Source organism: Sylvia atricapilla, chromosome 1 (genome assembly GCF_009819655.1).
Source record: "Sylvia atricapilla isolate bSylAtr1 chromosome 1, bSylAtr1.pri, whole genome shotgun sequence".
Taxonomy (NCBI): domain Eukaryota; kingdom Metazoa; phylum Chordata; class Aves; order Passeriformes; family Sylviidae; genus Sylvia; species Sylvia atricapilla.
Genome location: NC_089140.1, coordinates 7,489,032 through 7,510,499, shown reverse-complemented (window position 1 = coordinate 7,510,499; position 21,468 = coordinate 7,489,032). Strand labels below are relative to the sequence as shown.

Here is a 21,468-nt window from a genome sequence, read left to right as displayed (position 1 = left end):
ACCAGGCCCCGTGCAGGGATGCTGGGATGGAGCTCTGCACTGGGCACAGCAAATGTCACAGGGCCACCAAGAGATCACTGGCACCCTTCTGTCATTCCTCAGGAGAGAAAAGTCATTGTGGGGTTTTTAATGACCCAAAGTCATTATTGAACCCACCCACCATTGGTCATTTTAATGACCCAAACTCAGATCCCTGGTGTTTCATCTCACATCTGAAGGACCAGTCTTGCAGGATCCCTGCTGTGGTGCACAGCATCACTCAGCCCTTGGCCAGGCTGAGCCCACCCTCTCTGAGGGGACAGCAGCACTTGAACCAGCCAAGGGTTTCTGGGAGTCCTCCCAGGCAGATACTGGTCAGACACACCTGGATAGCACTCACCATCCAACAAGAGAACAGGCAGGAAAACTGCACTTGTAAGACAGATGTTTCTTCAGACAATTGGCATTTTCAACAGGATGTAGTACGCTTGTATTCCTTTAGAAAGATACATGAGGATCAGGCAGTGGAGTTAAAATTTAAAAAAAATAAATCTTGTGCTTGTTTAGCATCTCAGCAAATTTTCTGAAGGGCCCAGAACAGCAGATAGAGACCAGAGTGGGAAAGAAGTGGCTGTGCCCTGTGACTTGGGCATGTCACAGCTCCCACCCCAGCACACACACGCCAGGGCCAAAGAGAAGGGTCCAGCTGGAGAATGCAAACCCAGACTATCCATAGGTGACCTGCAGCACGCAGGAAAAACAATCACTTGTAGTGATTGCCCGTGTTCTCAGGACTGGGGGAGGCTGGCAGCTCTCACTGCTGCCCGTGTCTGTGGGAGCAGCACCCACAGCTTGCCTTTACCAACACTGCTGCTGGACTGGGTACCCAGGCAGCTGGGGCTCAGCTGGGACTGCCAGCACCCACACCCACAACCCAGGAACACAGCAGAGCCCAAGGGGAGAGAGCAGCTCCTCAGCAGCACCAGGCACGGATGTTCACTACAGTCACCCCCACAGCTCAGGTGAGCAGCTAACAGGGAAAGTAAACTGGGAGGGGACTCTGGAGTTCCTGTAAAAATGTGCTTTCTGAGTGCCACAAGTGAGGGAATAGCACAAGCTGTGGTTAAAAGGTTGATATGTGAGGGGCTAAGACCCTAAAAAACCCCTAATCCTGCCAAATGCAGCAGAAGCATCTATCTTTAGAGACAGCCTGCTATCTTCAGGGACTGGTTTGGAGAGAGAGGGAACCTGAGGTTTTTGGACATAATGAGAGCAGAGAGGAAAACAACAGAACAGGGTAAATTCACAGAGGAAATAGAAGCCATCAGAAAAAAAAAAATCAAACCAGCAAACATTAAGAAGCACCAAACAAGAGGAATAAGGTGCAGGGTGGTGTGAGCAGGGAGAAGGATGAACACAGATTTATGGAAATCCTTATTTTACTTTGCTGTCATGAAAGGGAAAATCACATCTTATTTACCAGGCCTGCAGGATCATTGACTCTCTTAGGGCAGTATCTGCCTAACTGGAGCCAGGTGCAGAATGGCCCCCTAAGACCTGCACTCCTTGGGGCAGGTAGAATTCACTCCTCAGAAGAGCACTGAGAAGAGATGTTGAACAAATGCTAGGACTGTGCACGCTCACTAAGTGCTGCAAAGCTTCACCACACAGATCATAATGCCAACTAAAAGCACAATCAGTCCCCAGTGGAAGCCTATTCAGGTGTCCAGAGAGATGCAATCACAAACTCAGGTGGAAATAAGGCTGTTGTGATGATGCATTTAATACTGTGATCTGTTGTTCTTTCAAGACATGCTGCAGTGCATCTATTTGATATTTACAGCATGTACCCAACAAACAACTGACTCTGAAATTCCCTCCCCAGAAGGGCAGAAGCAAAGACTGTTTTGACACTGAGCTGCTTTCCAGAGAGAAAATGCAGGGAAGGTTTCCTGTCCCCTGCAGCAGGCTGGGATAACTGAGAAAGTGGGAGGCAAGGACCATGAATAAGGAATAGCAGCAAAACCCCATTTCCATACCCACAGCTCCACCGTGCTCTCAGTGAGCTGCTCCTCAGGGACAGGCCCCGTGGACTTGGGCATTTGTAATTTTTCACAGCCCTTGCCACCACCCTGCCTCTGTTTCAATCCACCTACCCCCACCAGTGACTCCTTTTTCTTCTGCCTTGCTACTTTGCCTGGCAGAAATAAATAAGGATTTTTTAGACTTTGTGATGCTGATACAAGGAGCAACAGGGGACAGAGAACAGCTTGCCTTTAACAACATTGCGCCAGCCTTTAATTCCAGGAGACAACTGGAATCCCTTTTTTAGCTTTCTGCTATTATGGGTCATTATCTTTTTTACTGTTCCCAGCACTTTTTCCCCCACATTCAAGGCTGAAAGAAAAAACTTCTTTAAATAGGTGATTTACTGTAATTTAGCTAAATGCTGTATAACACATTGCATTGGTATATTAAGTGCAACATGATAGAATGTGCTTTATTATGCAAGAAGTGGTTTTAATTGCTCATCATCTCAATGCAGTTGCACTTGGTGCACCAATATAGTGCTTTTACAGTAGTACCAGTAAAATAAAACACAATTATAGCTCAGGAAAATTCCCACATCAACATGCACCTCTAGCAGGCTTGTAAATTAACTTGTCAAAAACACGAAGAAGACTGAGTCTTGGGAAAACTTAAAGCTGTAAAAATCAGCAGTGCCGGCCTGTTTATCTTTTTTTACTTAATCCCAACTCTTTCAAGATTCAAGCCGAAAAAAATAAAAAAAAAATATTATTTCAGCATCAAGCCTAGAATACAGGCAGAGCACAGCTTTGAAATTTGGTCCCAAATTTGGAACCAGGTAAAATTCTGCTCCTGCCTCATTTGTGAAGCTGAACTCCTCCTCAAAGAGCCCCTGTCTGGGAACTCTGTGGGCTCAGATCATGACTCAGTGGCACAGGCATGAAAAGCTGAAATGCATGTGAGAAACAGAGAACTTGTTTCAACTTCCAATTACTCCTTTCCCAACTTCTATCTGCTTTTATAACACATAGAGGGCGGAAAAGAGAGACACTACAATTAGGCAAAAAATGAATGAGACATTCCCTGGTCTAAATCCATTTTTATTAATCCATTTTTATTGAAGCCAGAGTAAACCATCTTGATGAGAAAACTGCTGCAGAACCCTAACAACAGCAGTGAAACCTCACACCTTGCTGCTTGCTGCCCTCAATTTATCTTTCTAACGACAGGGAGGAGGAGTGCACCACACTGAGATGACTTTGGTGTATTCCAGAGCTGAGAAATCTTCCTCAAAAATTCTCTGCCATCTTACTCTCCTGTTCAGCTGTGCCTGTGCCATGTGCTCTTCAAATCCTAGGTGTTATAGGAGAAGTGCAGATGACCCCTGGGTTACTGGACAGCTGGAGACAGCAGATTACACTCATCCCTTTGATTCCCTGCTGGAAACATTTCACGTTCAACACGGGCCAGAAGCAATTTAACCCCAGACAACTGTTTTCCCAGAAAATGGTCCTCGATACTTTTATCCACACCTTACATACTTTTTTCCCACAGTCACATCATGCAGCTGAAGAGAAAAGAAAAAGTGCAGCCAACAGGTAGCAGGGATCAGCTTATCCCAGCTCCAGGAAGTGACTGGGATGGGTGCACAGTCCCAAATGCAAAGTGGGACAGATTTCACTGGGAATATAAAAATTCCAGGGTTTTTTCCACTGCAGTTGCTAGCTCAGATGAGAGCCCAAATTACCACCCCTGCTTGGTGGCACCCAGTTTGCCTGTTCCATGCAGGGACACCTGCTCCAAGCACTCCCTGGATGTGCATTCCCAGGCCAGTGCTGCATCACTCAGTGACCTCCCTCTTCTCTGCCAAAGGCACCAGGCCTTATCTGCCTTATTTGGTGTGGCTTCACACAGGGGAGTGCATAATCCAAAGGGTTACACCTAAATGTAACGATCCATTTGACACTGAAGAAAAAAAGGAATCCATGAATAAATTTTCATTAAAATGTGACCCCACTGCTCACTTAATTTCTCTGTGCATTCCCTTGCCTCTTTCTCTTTGCCCCTAACCAAATTGCACTTGTTAGTGGCCATGATGGGCAGAAAGAACATATAAAGTGGGGTTTTTTTCTTGCTTTTCATCATTATTATCATGGGAAGATTACCTAAATTTCAGTGCAGACTGAGTGTGAATGTTGTATATCAACAAGCAGACATGCTTTGTGTGCAGCTTCGGGTAAAGTTTTAATTATCTTTGGGTGCAATATTTCACAATTCCTCTTATGTCAACCTGTCATTTCAGATGTGTCTGGTGTGATGAACTGTTTGTACAATTGTGATGAACTGTTTGAGGAGTTTGTCAGAGCCATGGCCATCACCCTGACCTCAGGCTTTTGAAAATTAAGGCAGGCAAGAAAAGAAATCCAAGACCCCAAGACACGTTTCGGTCACCAGAGCACAATTCTTGGTTTTGGAGTGGTCACAAGAGGGCACCCTGCTACAGAGCCAATGGAAACATTTCCAACACTTGCAAAGAACCATCGATAAATAATTAGATCAGGTGCTGGGCAGGGTGTTGGTGTTCTGAGTGAGATGAAACTGAGGGAAGGAAATGGCACCTGAGTGGGAACAGAAGCCATTCCTGCACCCGACTTAAGGGAGCCACTAGTGGAGAAACACTTTGTAATTTTACATGAAATCCCACAGTTTTTAAACCAACTGATAAGGGAATGAAAAAATTCAAGTCAGCTAAGTAGGGTGAGGAGGCAAGAGAAAAGGCTGCCCATGGAAGCCATGGATGCCCCATCCCTGGAAGTGTTCAAGGCTGGATGGAGCTCTGAGGAATTTGATTTAGTGAATATGTCCATGCCCATGGCAGGGGGGTAGGAAATGGATGATCTTTCGGTTCCCCTCCAACCCAAACCATTCCATGATTCCATGATGGGTGAGGAGCTCTTCCTTAGCACTGCACTTTGGTTTGGTTTGCCTGCAGTGGCTGGGTCAGCTCCTACAGAGTTCTCACCAAACCCCAGAAAAGATCCCTGAATTCCTCATTTCACTTTTTCTTCTTCCTTTTCCTCTCTCTGTCATGGAACCAACATCATCCACCTGTTACTGCCTTTGTTTTGTTGGTCTTGAAGCACCAGCATTTGCCAAGAAGACAACTGTGCTGGTGCTGGTGCAGAAGCAAAAGGGCTGATACAAAGAGCTGGTTAAAGAGCAGTGGGTGAAAAATAGTTACATCAAAAGAATGACTGCTCCTTCCATCCAATTCTCATCAACCTTCTGTCCAATAATACCTTCTCAGTGGGTTAAGAACTTCCAGCAGATGATATCATATCCAAAGAATGACTTTATTCAATGGAAAGAGCTTGACTTCTTCATATTTTTCTTTATTTTCTATCCCTACATAATATCTTTATAACTCAGGGCAATTCTTTTTATCATGCACTTCCATGCTTCTGTCATGGTCTTAATCTTTCTCTGGACCATTTCTATTCCCATTACAATCTATTTTATTTGGATGGAGCAACCCAAGCTCACTGCAGTGATCAAGGTGATGATGTCCCTCAAACTGGATAAAACCAGGCTGTTTTCAGTATTTTTCTCTCCTGAGTATAGTTCAATATAGTTTCTCCTAAAAAAAGTTGATTGCAACAGAAAATTGATTACTATCTCAGCTTCCTGCCCTAGAAAAAGGAAAGCAAATATAAACTATGGAATTCTAATAATCCCTCTCCTGTTTTCTTATTAATAGTCTTCTGGCTTGATAGTTTAGCTATATTAGCCATTCTGTGCCAATTAGGAAAAAAATAAAGAATATTATAATTATTGGTGTATATTTCTAAGAATATCTTCCTTTGCGAGGCACTAAGATTAGAAAATAAATAAAGAGCATGTTTTCATGTTAAAGGTTAATTTGGTTTAGGGCCATGTCTTATGCCTGCTGCTGTGTTTGGTGTCAACTTCAAGGCAAAAGGTAATGGCAAACTCTAAAAAATGCTGCCCCTAAAATTGACACCTGGAAGAAAGAAAATATGAAACACATAGAATATATATATATATTTATATATATATATATGTACTCTTGGGCACATTTTAAGAAAGTGTTTAAAAAAACCCCACATTTTTCACGTCACAGTTCACAGCCTGCTCCCCCTGGGAAGGAGAACAAGGAAGGAAAAGATACCTCCAAATTATTAATAAGCATCTTGGCTTATGCATGAGTATTCCAAGCAATTTGTCTTGTGAAATGAGTCAGTCCATGAGCTGAAGCAGCAGCAGACAGTGGAAACTGCTGCACATGGCCCAGCATATGTGCATTAACCCCTCTGAGGGGCCGTGGGCCAGCCCAGCCCTGCTGGCTCCACTCCCTGCTGGTGCTGCCAGGGGCTCAACATCCAGAGCCAGCTGCAGGAGCAGGCCTGGGGATGGGCTCCTGTCCACCAGGAAATGGGAAAATTGACTGCTGAGCAGAGAATAAGTGTTTATTAGGGTGGTAACAAAATCAGAGTATTGAAAAAGAAAATTCCTGGGTGCTGTCCGGGCAGAATTGGTGGATTTTAGATGTTTATCCAAGTCTTGATGGTTCTTCTCAGCCTGCCTGAAGGTACCACATTACTTAGATATTCCTGCAGTGAATGCATGGCAAGACCAAGTCTTCCAGCCAGACTCTGGAATGGCTTCCTCTGCATAAATGACCACATGGAAGATAACTGCAATAAGACCAAAATCTCTCTGAATTGCTGAATTCACCACCATTCATTGTGGAGTCAATTTTTATAGAGTCAAGTGAATGCCAATATAATAATCATTTATTGAATAGATCCAGATTTTTGCCCATCATGGAGGAAATGTTCCTGAACTGATATGTTTTTAACTTTTCTTGACTTGAACATTGACATTTCCCCCTGCCTTCTTAGTAGACTTTGTTTACATTTTTTTTCTACCCCTGCCATTCTGCCTTCCCTGGAAAGCTAAAATGCTTTGAAGATGATTACCTGGATTTTGTCAATTATTATGAAACCTAAGCATTGGAAGTCAGGTATAAGCCTTCAAAAGAATCAGAGAACCTGATATTTTAAAAACATCATTTCAAATGCAATTAAATAGATTTTTCTCCATTTATCTCCAGGTAAGTTTAACATTTGAAGGACCGTTTAGAAATAATTACGATCATATTTCTGAGTACTAAAAATGTTTTTATTTATTGTATTTTTTTAAAATCAAAGTAGAGTATTTTTATTTGCTGCCTGGCCCCAGAGCTGGGACTTTAGGTCAAGTAGCACAATGCAATCTTTGCATCATACCCAGCAGACCCAGTGCAGATTCCACATGAAGCTATGAAGCCCTGCTGAGGATCTGGATCACACAATTTTATGACATCATGATTACTTTGTGTGGCAGAATTTGCTGTAGAGACCTAAAGATTTTAACTCTTGCACACAGCAAAATCATCTGGCTTTTCTTAAAGGAAGGTCAAACAAATTATTCTGCATGCATCCATTTGTCTTCAATGAAACTCAAATAATTTGAACATTTTTGAGAAGTTAACCCAGTGCACTTCTGTGCACTCCTTGTGTGTAGTTCCCATCCCATCCTCTCTAATATCATATACTAGAGGTGGAAAAGATCTGTCCGAAGTCCTGATCTAAGGCTGATAAAGCACAGCAAATAGAAACAAGCTCCCAAGAACTTTTCCTCTTGCAACAGGTCTTAGGTCAGTGAAACTCACTGATGAAAGAAATGCTGGATGCAAGAGGCTCTGGAGAGTGCTTGGAAAGTGTCTTTCCAAGAAGAGAAAACTATTTTGGGCAACTAAACAGAAAATATAGAAGAAGATCTAAGAATCCTCTGAGCTAAAAACTGAGTGAGGTTCACTGCCCTCTTGCTCACCCTTGTGCAAACACACATTGACTCTCGTGGAAACAGGATTTTGGGCTGGGCAAACCTTTGGTCTCTTGTGCTCTTAATTGAATTTCCACTGATGTGAGATTTTAAAGTATAATTACATTCCCTTGATCAATGATAATTATCTCATTCTAAATTTCTTTTAATGAATTAGATAAGTCTGGTGCTATTTCTTGTTTAAAAAAATAGAAAAAAAAAAAAAAAAAAGAAAGAAGTGCTTTTCATACATCCAACAGCTTAATCCAGTCAGGAGATCCAAGCTCACCGGGGACTTTTTTCTTAGATAAGTAAATCTTTGCCTGTTAAATTTTCAGTTACAAAGACTTGATATGAACTTTAATCACCAGAAATACTGTATTTCCTGCCTTCAAATTATTTAATTATGGTATCTCAGCATATATTTATTTAATGTTCATTAAAAGGAACAAGTAGAATACATATTGCTCTAATTAATCCTTGGTAAGCATTCTGTGTTTAACAGGTGTCCAAGAGCAGTGGAGCAAGCTCTGGGAAAGCTACTGAGTCAGGAAAATGTTCTTTGCACCAACTAAAAAATCTCCAAGAAAGAATCAAAGTTGGGCAGAGCAGCAGGAAAAACAGAAAATTACGTTGATTTAAGTATTAAAAAAAAAAAAAAAAAAATTAAAAAGTAAGCAAATTGCAACATAGAGAACAAGAGGTTCCCAGGGATGGGCTGTGTCAAAAGACAAACAGTTGGGATTTTTTTAGAGGGTGTTATATTTGGATTGATTGAGGGTGAGCAATTCCAGACTGGGCCCTTTGGCCTGCAGTCTGTTTTCCCCTGAGCCCACAGCGCCTGCAGGCCACAGTGGCACAGTAGAAAATCCACAGCTTATATTAAGGTGTTCTGGGAAGTAATGGGTTTCTGAACGTAGAATTGTAGTTCTAACACTTTAGCCACCTTAGGACTTAGATAAATAAGGGCTGTTTGCATTCTTTGAATAGCCTGTAATTGTAAACTCTGTGGTGAACCTATATAACTAACTGCAGGCTGATAATAAAGGGGAATTCGACATGGAAGTCGTATTGGTTTAGATGTGTCATCTGTTCTGTCCAATCTCCTAACAGACAGGGACCCTTGCTACAACAAACATTCCTGGTGATCACTGTGTGTCATAATTAGGATCAATGGCTTAACAAGAGGCTGAACACCCAGAAGACTTCTCCTTTCTCCATCACCCCTTTAGAGTCCTCCTGTGAATGTGCTTTTTGCTCAGCATATCCTGCAGGTATGCACCACATTTCTTCCATCTGTGCTTTCCTGGGTGCTTATCTCTTAAGTGCCTCTTTCCTAAAATGTTTCCATGCTTAAATAAGCCCAACTGTTAGAAAAACCTTCAGCAAGTTAATACAAACCCTCTTTCTTGACCTTCTGTTCCTACAGCTCAAAACTGAGTCCTTTCTCTCTACCCACATCTTCTAAGCAGTGCTGGATCCAAGCAAAATAAAAGTTCCTGCTCTCTCCAGAAGCAATCCTCCTCATGATGAAACACTGCCAAGCTCCTGGGGAAGGGAGCCCATCACCCTCTGCTGTGCCCAGCTTGCTCCTTCACCCTGAGAGCAGCAGGGTTTTGATTTCAAGTCACTTTGAACAGGATGAAAAAAAACCTGATCCTTTTCCTGACTGGATTTAAACCGTTCAGCACACAGGCAGGACTGTGCATGTGGTTCTGTGTCTGTGGTTCAGAAGCACCTCTGCTGTGAGCTATGTTCTTCAAAGTCCCCCCACAGATGCTGCTGCTCCCTGTGACAGTGTTCCCTTCCCACTCCCATCTCTGCTGTTCTCCTTTATTTCTTTATTTATTTTTAAATCAAAAGGCTCCCCACTGGGAATCCATTGTCTCTGCATCTGCCTGGTTGGCAGGTAAATTCAGTGCTGAATTTATCAGCTTTGCGTTCACCACTGACCCTAGAAATGCTGCAGTGCACCTTGGAGCAACACAAAGCTGATGGGGAGGAATGAAGGGGGAAGCTTCTACATAATTCCCAGGGATTTCTACCTCAAATCTGCAACCAAATTTAACACACAAAGGAGCCCAAATTGTTCTAGTTTTCACACACCTTTTACAACTTCAAATTATTCCCTGAAGCTGCTTCTCCCTGGCAGACACAGTCACGACAGGAGGCACTGCCTTGCTTCTGAGCTACTTTGAGAGAAGAACACTAATTTTAGTGGAGTCAGGCTTGAAATGGAAATGGGGAATCTGTTTTTGTTAATGGCTATAGAAAGTCTAGGAAAGCCTGCTGGTCCAACATGTGAGAGTGGGATGTTGCCTGCAGGGGAAAAGTGTATTTTTCCTCTTTTGTTTTTTTTTTAAAAAAATTGGTGGGAGCAGAACTAGGCAGTTATGGGCAGTAGGCGTTAACAGAACCTAGAAAAGAAAAAATTAAGTCCGAGGAATTCTCCTGCCTCTTCCAGTCATCTTTGATTCATTAATTGTTCTCTTTGATACTGCCATAGCAACTGAATGTAGTTTCCAGCTCTTCATCATAGGCCATTAAGCCACTTCTCAGCAGTATTGACTTCCAGACTCATTTTCACTCTTCACACAACTCCAGCTCCTGCTCCACCTGGAATACCCCCAGGATCCTCCCTGCTTGCCTGGGCTTCTCCCTTGGGTGACTGCAGCCAGTCCTGCCTGGGCACTATCACGTTGTCCAGACCTTCCTCATCATTCATTCCTTGCATCTCAGTTCTCCCAGGTGACCTTCAAGCCACCAGACTCTTCACTCTTCCTGGCAAGATGCAGAGACATGACAAATAGAGAGCTGTGGCACTGAGTGCCTGAGGCCACTTTTTAATGCATGTGGGTTTTAGATGTTCTCTAACTAAAGCCATATGTTGATACCTCAGGAGGACATTTGACTCCGAGGCTCAACAGCAATCGTGACAGGCAGGGGAATGATTAGAGTTCAGCAGGCTTTGGAGAAATTAGGTTACCTATGGAGGCTTCTAAATATAGGGTTAGGTTCTTATGGAACTCTTGGCATCCACAAGATATTAAACTGCTCAAACACACCCCACACAAAACCCCTATTTGACCATTACTGTGTTTTTTCTGCTTTTCCAGGGTGCGATATTTTTCCCAAACATGACTTCATGCAATACATTTCTCCTTCTAAATTCAGAACTTGCTGTAAACACCAAAGAATTGTTTTCTCAGTCCAAAAGCAGCACGTGTGTCCCACCAGCAATCCAGCGCTGCAGAGAAGAGTGCACTGAGGCACTGCCCAATCCTTGGCACCACACTCCTCCCCAGCTTGCTCCTGCAGACTGTATTAATTTTTGAAAGAGCCAAATTGATTTCCCATTTCATTCTCTCTAGCAGTAATGAGCAAAACAGCTACATGGCAGGAATGCTCTCCTCCACGGCCTGTTACAGTCTCTTAAAAAGCCATTAATTCCCAAGTTTCCTGTCTTTAGTGAACAGGTTACTGTCACTGCTGAACTCGGGCAGCTGCCCAGAAGCTGAAAGGCAGGAGTAGAACAAATCCTCTACAGTGCTCTCAGATCACAGATCCACAGAAATCTCTGAAGAAGATGATCCAGAATGAGGTCTAAAATCAAAATTGTGGTTCAAACAGTTTAAGATATTCCTCACTTCTTCCTCAGTGTGGCAGTCATAACAGAGCAAGATCTTACCTACTCTGCTTTGCCAACACAGGATGTCAGTCACTTCATGGTGGCATTTAGAATAAAAATAGTGATCAACCAGCTCTAGAGTGCAAAGACACTCCTACTGGCACCAATACTACCCAAAAGATCATTTAACAAACATCCATATCTTTGTGAATCATAACAGGGGGTTTCTGAAGGCCATCCCCAGCAAAACCACACTATGTTAGACCAGAAGAGCCTTCTTAGTCCTTCCCCTCTGTTTTCTTCTGGCCCACACAGCATTTACCTTTAGTGAGGGTGCCTTTACCTCAGCATAAGGTCATCCTTACAGGCCGTGGGGTTCTTTGTAATGGGGCCTGCAAATTCACTGGACTTTAGACACCACAAACCAATTGCTGTGCACCAGGCATCTTGCTGTGTGTTTCAGAAAGTATTTCAAATACATTTCAAGAGCCAAGACACTCATTAAAATACCGCAGAAAGAAGCTGCCATGAGCTTGGATATGAGGTTTGAACTGAGAGTGGAGAAAGTTTTCTTTGAACCATTAAGAGCAGTATACCCATTCATTTCAGTCATTTTAACACACATTTTAAACACATCGAAATTAATGAGCTAATATTTCTAATTAACAAGGTGGGCAAATATTCTGATAGAGTAACCCAGCTTTCTTTATGCCTTCACCAGATTTACACTAACAAAGCCACCTGTGAGCATTTTCTGCCTTACATTTGTTTAACACAAGGCAGGAACTGGGATGGCATTGGGGCACAAAGAAGGGAACTTTATGGCAAACAGAAAGATGAATTTTCCTTTCCTGCTGACAGCTCAACCCTGCCAAGAGAAAGGCTCCTGCTGCCTCACAGTTTGGATGGCCACTTGCAATCTGTCAACTGCTCTCTGCAACTACCTGACCAAAGGTTGTAGGGATGTGGGAGTTGGCCTCTTCTCCAGATTAATAAGTGATAGGGCAAGAGGAAAGACTTTGAGTCATGCCAGATTTAGACTGCACATTAGAAAAAATTTCTTCACTGGTCAAACGCTGGAACTGGCTCCTCAGGGAAGTGGTGGAATCTCCATCCTTGGAAGTGCTCAAAACCCATGTCAATGGGTTAGGGACATGGTTTAGGGGTGTACTTGGCCATGTTGAGTTAATGGTTGGACTCAGAGGTCCTTTCCAACCTTAAGCATTCTATGAATCTTTTGGCTCATGGAGAAGCAGCCCAGAGAATCCTGAACTCCAGTCAACCATGCTGTAGCTTCTGGGAGGGCAATTTTAGTCTAAAGAGCTGTCAAAGCAGCACCTTAGCACAAACCTTTTTTCATAATGAAAAATATTAGCACTTACAAAGTTCTTAATATCTATGCAAAGCAACCTATAAATAATTCATTTACTCCACACGCATCTGCATCATTTGAAATGCATCAGTGCTTTTATCAATACAGTGCAATGGATTTACATTGCAGAGAAGAGGCTTGAGGGCAATTGGGCCATCTAAGTATTGTTGATCTGAGCATTATAACTAAAGGTAAACTGAAATAAATTACCTCAGTCACTACATGATGCTTTTTTCAGCATGGTAAATAAAACTTATTAGTTCTAGGTCATTAAATTCAATATTAGACTTTAAAAGAGCCCAGAAATTCTATGATGTTATTAGCAAAACATGCAACAAAACATATGTGCTTCAGTATTAAAGATAAAAGAATTACTCCATTATATTTAGGTATTAGTTATTAGTGTATTTTTCAAAGGGACTTTTGAGATAAAGGCCCAGCTGCCATTCTTAGAGGCAAGCTGGGCACACCACGGTCCTGGCTCTCACTGAGTGGCAGGTTTCCAAATAACTGAGACATTTCTGAAAATGTCATTTGAAGCCTCCTGCTAATTTACTCATTATTCCTCTTCTCATAAGAATAAATATTATTTTTCCAATATTGCATGTGAGGTGAGTGGGCAGGGACCTTAGAGAGAAGGGCTTGATTTTCACATTTTGTAAGTTCCTGTGACCCTAAACATGTCTTTTACTGCCCTGTACCTCAGTACTCCTCCCTGTACCTTAGTGCTCCTCACTGCTTGAATATATATAGTGCTCTTCATTTCAACCTTTGTTCTTCCCATTTGGCTACAACCCCTCTGGCAAGGATTGCCTCCCCAGGTCTGGCCAGAGTCTAGCCCAAGGAAAATGCTCTCCTAATTAAAACCTCCAGCCACTCACCTACAGCCCAAAATCCTGACAGGAGCCACTGCTAAATACAGTGTCCTGCAGGACGCCTACAGCGAGGCTGGAAAAACATCCTCTAAAAAGTGAGGACTGACACATTGCACCCAGTCATTGCAATACCCTCTGTCAGGATATTAGAGGCTGCTCTGATGTTTTTCTGACAAAACCAGCAATCCAAGTATTGTCAAAGAGAGCAAAATCTATTTGTTATTTAAGTACAAAGACAGAAAATTAGCATAAGTATCCACAAGTGGCATGTACAGTTCAGTCTCCAGTGGTTTCTTTTAGGTGACGCCCCCTCCCTCCCCATGAAGGATGCTGGGGGCCAGAGTCACAGCTGGCAGGAATCACTGCAGCTTCAAAGAGCCACAAAACCAGAATGCATGACTCAACTGGCTTCTCAGGTCAGGTCTAAATAACGACTACGAATTATTGTTTGTGGAAGAAATCAGATGACTGAGCTGCTTTTCAGCACAAATTTTCTTTATCCTGTTTTTTGTCAAATGTTACTCGAACATTGCACCATCCCATCGAGCTTTTCAGAAACCTGAGCCAAACTGCTGTGTGAGAGAAATTACAGGAAAAGCCCAGTAATTGTGAAGCCTAATTACAAGGTAATGTGGTGCTCATGAGCAGAACTGCAAAACAATTAGGGACTAGACTAACAAGTAGGCCACCTGTCAGCTGGGAGGCACAGGACACTCCTGGCAGGCTGCGGAGAGGGATGTGAAAACAAGGAAATGTACAAATACCGTATTTAAGATACACAGTATGGAAAGAGCCACTGATTGGAGCTCATACGGTTGTTAAGAACAGGGACAATATAACTGCAGTTGGACAGGAAAGGGAAGTTCAGCGCAGAGAACGAGTCATGGAGGGAAGAGGAGAAGAGCACAGGAGGTGTGGGATCAATGGGGCTGGAACAGAGACACAGTTCAGGTTATTTCCACTTGGACTGCTGGATGGGAGGTGCCCATTAATCACCAGCAGAACCCCAGAGTTCCTGTACTACTTCACTGCTTTACACCTGCTATAGTATAACTGTATGTTCTGCTGTCCTGAAAAATGAAACTTTCACAATGAAGTCAGCATGGACTCACACTACAGGGAAAACCTAACCAGCAATCCCTGGAAGTGGATCTAGAAATAAAATCTGGAGCAGTCCATTCTAGTCACAGAATCACAGAATGGCCTGGGTTAGAAGAGATCTAAAGATCATCCAGTTCCAACTCCCTGCAATGAGAGGGACACCTTCCACTATCCCAGGCTGCTCAGAGCCCCATCCAGCCTAGCCTTGAGCACTCCCAGGGATGGGGCAGCCACAGCTTCTCTAGGAACCTGTTCCAGTGCCTCACCACCCTCCCAGGGAAGAATTTCTTCCTAATATCCAGTCTAAACCTAGTCCCAGCCAGTTTGAAGCCATCCTCCCCAGGCCTGTCACTATGTGCTCTATGAAAGCATTTCTCCTCTCTGGATGGCTCTTAACACAACTGAAGACAACAATGTCAGGGCAGGAGAAGACAGATGTTAATTAAATAAAGTATTCTTTCCTCTCCCTAAACCAGTGGATAAAAATGAAAACTTAAATTTGTAATTAGAGTGGCATCACTAAAAAAATTGTAAAAATGTTCAAATGTACAGCTTTGCCATACCTCTCATTTGTTCAAGTAAATTTAATTGCAATTCCAATTAAAAATAATGCAAATATATCCACAAATAAGCCTAGAGTTGTGATGGAAAGCTGAGATAAAGCCTGTAATATTTACATTGAAATTGTATTTATGTCAGCTTTTAGACTGGTTCTTTTCTTTTTTCCTAGGTCCTTTAAAATCAATAGAATGACACAAAGCTATTGATTAGAAACATGTTCTTTTTCCACACGCCCACTGAGAATCAAGAAAATACTAAAACATGAGCTCATCGCATCAATTGCATGGAAAATTCAGCATATTATTCAGCGTGACCCTGAATATAAATATTTTATTTATCGAAACACTTGCTCTAAGATTCACTCTAGATAAAGGAAAGACATTCCTTATTCAGTGTTTGAATCAGCCCCTTGCTTACCGAGAAAAACACAGATATTTTACAGACTGAATTATTTTGGGAGCAAATCCCTCAGAGAATTCAAATACTCCTAAACATGCAGCACGCTTCATCTCTGGCCACCAACCTTCTCTCTTCTGCAGCAATGGAGAGGGAGAGGAAGGAAATGGAGCTTTGATGAGCCAGGAGGACAGAATTCAGCAGAGCTCTGAATGACTGTGGAATTTTGTTGTATGATTAACAGGAGAGGAAGCGGAAGAAGGAAACACAACACGACAACAGCTACCCATTTATTTTATATTTATGTATTTCTATTTTAACAACTGTGTGGATCCCCACAAAGCATCAGCTAGGTTTGTAAGCTGTCATCCAATTTTAATATGCCACTTGAAAATATGCAAGTTTTTTCTTTTGCTAAGGCATTCCAGCAATCTTGTTACACTTAGTTAATTAGTTTGGCTTTGGCATTTTTGGAGTCTTTCATTTGCATACTGAAAAATAAGAGACCAATAACAACATGTGCTTAGGAATCTGGCTACTGCTCTTTCATCTTAATCACAATTTCACCACGTAGCCAGCTAGAGAAAGCTGTGAAAAATCCAACTATAACACAGAAAAGCAATTAATGTTGTAAAATGTCTCTGGGTCCTTGGATGAATGACATTGTAGATCAGCATCTTGCCCTTAATGCTAAGTCACCCTTGGGTAAATATGCAGGGTTTCTCTTGGCTTCACAAAATTCCTTTAGATGTATTAAAATCAGTGTCAGTATTTGTCCATATCAAAACAATAAAGTAAGTAATTCTAAAATTTCTGTGTATATTTTCACAATATGTCTATGTTTTGTCTCTTACAGAAGCAATATTTTAGTAATTTCAGAGGTAAGACAGCACTGGAATCATTAAGGGTACACAAGAGGACAGAGATGGGTTTTAAAAAACTCAAGATCAGAATATTAATGTTAATAAAAGTTTATATGGCTTTAGTATTTGACCATGATTGAAAAGCAAGGGAAATGCTGCTTTTCCACAGCATTCTGCAGATGTAGAAAACAAGCCTTATGTCCACATAATGTGATACTCATCAGTGGGGGGATATTATACCACCTCTATGGCAATACTTCATTCTCTGTTCCTGCAAAAGTTTAGTTAGTTCATTATCATTCCCCTCACTATGCTTTATTTGCTGTACTCTAGAAAATAAAGAAAATAGCAGTCAAGATCCCAGTAAAACAACTTTTCCTTTATTAGGGCCATCAGGATATCTGTGTTAAAAGGAAAAGGATGCTAGACAAAAATCCTGAACTGCAGTGCAGCTAATATTTCCATCATCATCATTACCAGAAAGTGATTGTGGGGAGCAGCATTCCCACAGAGAGCACATCCAGGACGAGAGCTCCTGCACTCTGGCAGGTGTGTTTGTGAAGGTGTTTATCATCTGCAGCAGCTTTCCCCTCTCCTTGAGTGGGTGGCAGAACTTGCAGCTGGGGAATGTATTAATTCAGCACTACCCTTTAACACCCTCTCTTTTCATTCCAGGTATTGAGATTGTTCCCAATGGGCACTGCAGACAAGGAAAGCTAAACACAAGGAAGGACTTGATCCAGTTCCTTATTAAATTCAAAAGAAAAGCTAATAACTTCTGTGATAACAGGAGCTGGACTAGAACTCACATGAACAGCACACAAAAGATCATTTTATTCTCGCCAAAGCTCGTTCTGACTGCGGCAATTTCCGGCCAGAGCTGGAATCTACATCCCCCAAAGTAGCTCCACTCCAGAAAATCCAACAGGCATTCATTCAAGTATTATTTGCTTTCCCCCTGACTGGAAAATGTAAGGCAGCAGAGGATAAAAAGAGCACATGGCTTGTGTGCAAGCCCAGCCCAGCTGCTGCTGGACCACTGTTTGCCTGTTGCTTAGCATTGCTTCACCTCCCTGCCAGGAAAAAGCAGATTTGATAAGGGAATATAAACCTCCAGTTTTGTTTATGGTAAAATAATCACTGATGGTGCTCCAACCACTTCTTCCAACCATGTGTTACAGCACTTACTAAGTCTTGGATGCTCTTGGAGAAACAGGCTGTAGTTTCCCATGCCTATCTAGGAGCCCACTGGGCAGCCCTTGATAAAAAGTTAAAACAGTGGTGTTTGCATGTTTAACAGGAGGAAAACTGGAATAGGGATTTGAAAGTTGAAAATAGGAATTTGAAGGCATGATTCTGGGCAAATAGCTCTCACTGCTGGAGCTAGGAGTTGGACAAGATGATCTCCAGAAGTCCCTTCCAACTCCAACCAATCTTTGATCCTGTAGTTTTAGGAGCAACATAAAGAACTGAAGGAATTAAGAAGGACATAAAAAAAAGCAATGGCTTTTGAGCACTACAAAGTGTTCAAAACTCACCAGTTATCCATTTAGCCTCTGGGTCATGAATCTTGAAATCATCACTGAAGAGATCTTCCACTGTTATTTTCTTCTTCTGAGACAAGCTGTTATCTTCGACTGTAAAACATTCAAAAATAAACTGCCATTAATTCCACTTTGAAATGTATCTGAAAGCACAGAAGCTGTGAATGGTGACGTGTCATGTCTCATTTGGAAACAGTCCCCATTAAGTTTTGTGTCACACACAAATCCCTTCCCACTGGTGTGACAGAAGGCCCACCTAATGGTTCACTAACAGAACCCTCCTTGCTGTACATGCCTGGTCTTAACAACTACAAAAAGACCAAGAAAAGATCCAAAACACACATTTTCATGACATAACATGATCAAAAAAAAATCTAAGTCATGCTAACACAGCTAGAGGCGTCATAGTGATATATAATGCTTACTCTTTGACAGGTAAACCTTAAAATATGTCTGAAATTAAGTCCTACATTTTAAGAAGTATTTTAAAAGATGACTTTTTTACAGCTTATATATTTTTATTTCCTTAAATTTTTTTAACATTAAACCATAGTTAGAAAGGTGTTTAACCTCATGAGGGTTCATACAGATTACTTCAGAAATTCACAAAAGATATTCCATGGGAATGAGACATTTGGTTGCAGAAATATTTTTGAAAAGTCTGAGACATAACCCTTCATCCTTAGATGCTGCATAACTGGCCCATAGTAATTTTAATTTTTAGAGAAAGGATATACAGTTTCATTTGTAAACATGGCAATATCAAAGCTGAAAATTATTTAGAGAAAAACCAACAACTTTGAAAACCCAACAATTTTGATCAATATGTTCCTCTTTCCTTTTTTTACATCAACTGTATTTTTTTTTTTTGTTTTGACAAGCAGTCACCCTCTATGAATAATTTGTTGTCAACATTCAATTTTTTGCTGAAATAATATTTTCATGGAAGCCTTTCAGTCAGCTTTAAATACATTTGCTCTTTTGAAGAAAAGAGGAGGCCACATTCTGAATATTTCCACAGCAGGAATGCGTGTTTCAGCATCTTTCCTCAGGACAGGATCCTCACACCTGAGGTTTATTGGCAGCCTTAGATATCTTTAATATTGTTTAGTGCTAAACTTACTCTGAACACTTCTGATAGAAAAGTGGAATCAGACCCTGAAGGCACTTATTTGTAGAAAAAAATTTTCTTTGCTGTACTAAATTGAGGCCCCTGAGCTACGTGGGATGACAGAAAAATACCTATGAACAGTGTTTTGTTCCACTAAAAGGTGTTTCAGAACAAACTTTCCCTTTTACCAAATTAAATTATATTGTTCAGTGTTCACATTTTTCCCTAGTCTGGCTGAGATTTCAGCCACTATTTACTGTGGCTTCCAAATACCAGAACCCATTTAATACAAGTCCTCAGCCAAATCCCTCTGTGTGACAGCGTTATGCCAAGTTATTCTGCACAATTTTATTTATTGAAATGGAAAATATAGGTGACAAGGAGCCCAGGAAATCATTCCAGTTAATTTCACCATGGTGCAAGTCCCCAGAACTGGATACCCAGGGCGTTCACGTGGGACAGGAGCCCACACACAGCCCTGAGTTTGTGCCTGTCCCAGGTGATGCTTCCCAAATGCTCTCTGGAGGAACACAGACACCCTCTTTCCCCCATGAGGGCACAAGGACAGGCACAGCAAGCATCTGTGCTGGAGATTTGGGAAGAAGAAGGGTGGGAAGCCCTTCCTACTCCTCCTTTTTGTGGAGGATGGGGACAGCCAATTCGGGAGCTGCACCACCTCTGTTCCTCCACAGCACTCCAACTCCTCAGCAGGGAGAGAGAGAGGCAGCACCTGGACTTTGCACACCCAGGAGCATCTGTAAGAGCTGCAAGAGCTGCTCTGCTGGACCATGGACTACATTCATCTCAGCCACAGAGCTGAGGAGGAAAGAAATAAACTAAATAATAAATCCATCAATGAATTCCAGTAATATATATATATATATATAAAGAGAGAGACAGATAGATCAGAGGGCTTATTAAGAGCATCTGCTCCATTCCTCTGGCCCTAATGGAGACATTTATGAAGGAAGAAATGCAATTGTGGGATCTCAGGCAACCCGCTCTGTCCTGAGCAGCAGATTCTAAGTGTGCCTCAGGGTGTCTAAACCTGCTGGTGGGCAGGTTGTGTGGCCCACACCCAACTGCAGGGACCTGTGCACCTCTTTGGGCTTATGGAAGGACAGGGCTAAGCATGTGCCAACACTTTTAATTTTTTTTTTTTTTGCATTCACACCCCCCAGCCCAGCAGATCCAGATGGCAGCGTGGCAAGTGGTGGCACAGGGACTGGAGATGTGAGTGCCAAGTCACAAACCCAGCATCCAAACATCACAGTCACGTGCTGAGAGAACCAAATAGGAACTGTGTCCATACTGGTTTTGATTCAACACTAGAGGCATGGCAGGAACCCTGTGTTTGGGTTCATCTGTCTGCTCTTCAGCCTTGCAGCCAGTGCCCCCAAACAAACCTGGGCTGAACTGGCATCTTGCAGCTCTCCAGGACACAAAACAAAGATCCTCCACAAATCCAGAAAACTCTAACAAAAAGGAGCAAGGAGCTGACCTCACTGCCTGTTTTGCTTCTTCTCCTCCAAGCTTTTTCTCACCCCCAGCCATGCTCAGAGGCTGCTTGATAGGTCAGAAGGCTACAGCCACCTTTGGGTGCCCACCTTTCTTTCCACCACCCCTGGTGCTCAGCCACAGGCTGGTGTCAGAAGCTTTCCTCACATACCTCCTGGCCCTTTGTGCACTGCATGTCAGGGGCAGTGTCTCCATCTCTCTGTGGCCAGCACACAGCTCCATTCCCACCCCACCACAACCTGTTTGACCCCTGGGCAGACCTAACCCCTCTTCTCCCCCAGATGACCTCTCTGTAGCCAAAAGGCAGTGGCCGGACAAGGCAAACAGGCAGCTTTTCTCCCTTCTGTAATTTCTCACCTGTTTGTAAAAGTATAAACCACACATTTATATAGAACTGTGGTTAACAAATTGCTCTCCTGCACAGCTGCTCAAATGATAGTGCCTTGGTCTGAGTATCACAAGAGCTACAAAGCTTTCTAGGCAATGGCTTTGACTGTCAGCCAGCATGCTGTGAATTAATGCTGTGCAATGACTAGCTCAGTACCACTTCTGAGAAATGTTTCTAATGGATTTTGCAAAAAAATTTTAATATGGATTAGGGTGTAC

General features: G+C 42.4%; 1 protein-coding gene and 1 long non-coding RNA gene across 2 annotated transcripts in view; both read right to left on the bottom strand.

Annotated features, from left to right (window-relative positions):
- The window catches only part of LOC136358485 (uncharacterized), a 1,172,843-nt gene that overhangs the window by 55,086 nt on the left and 1,096,289 nt on the right, over positions 1-21,468 (bottom strand). The gene's annotated exons all lie outside the window — the stretch shown is intronic.
- LOC136375401 (dipeptidyl aminopeptidase-like protein 6) overlaps positions 1-21,468 on the bottom strand; it is a 133,183-nt gene that overhangs the window by 26,401 nt on the left and 85,314 nt on the right. The window contains exon 3 of the mRNA XM_066340918.1: positions 18,228-18,326. Within this exon, the coding sequence (XP_066197015.1) occupies positions 18,228-18,326 (99 nt within the window). The remainder of the gene's footprint in view (positions 1-18,227; positions 18,327-21,468) is intronic.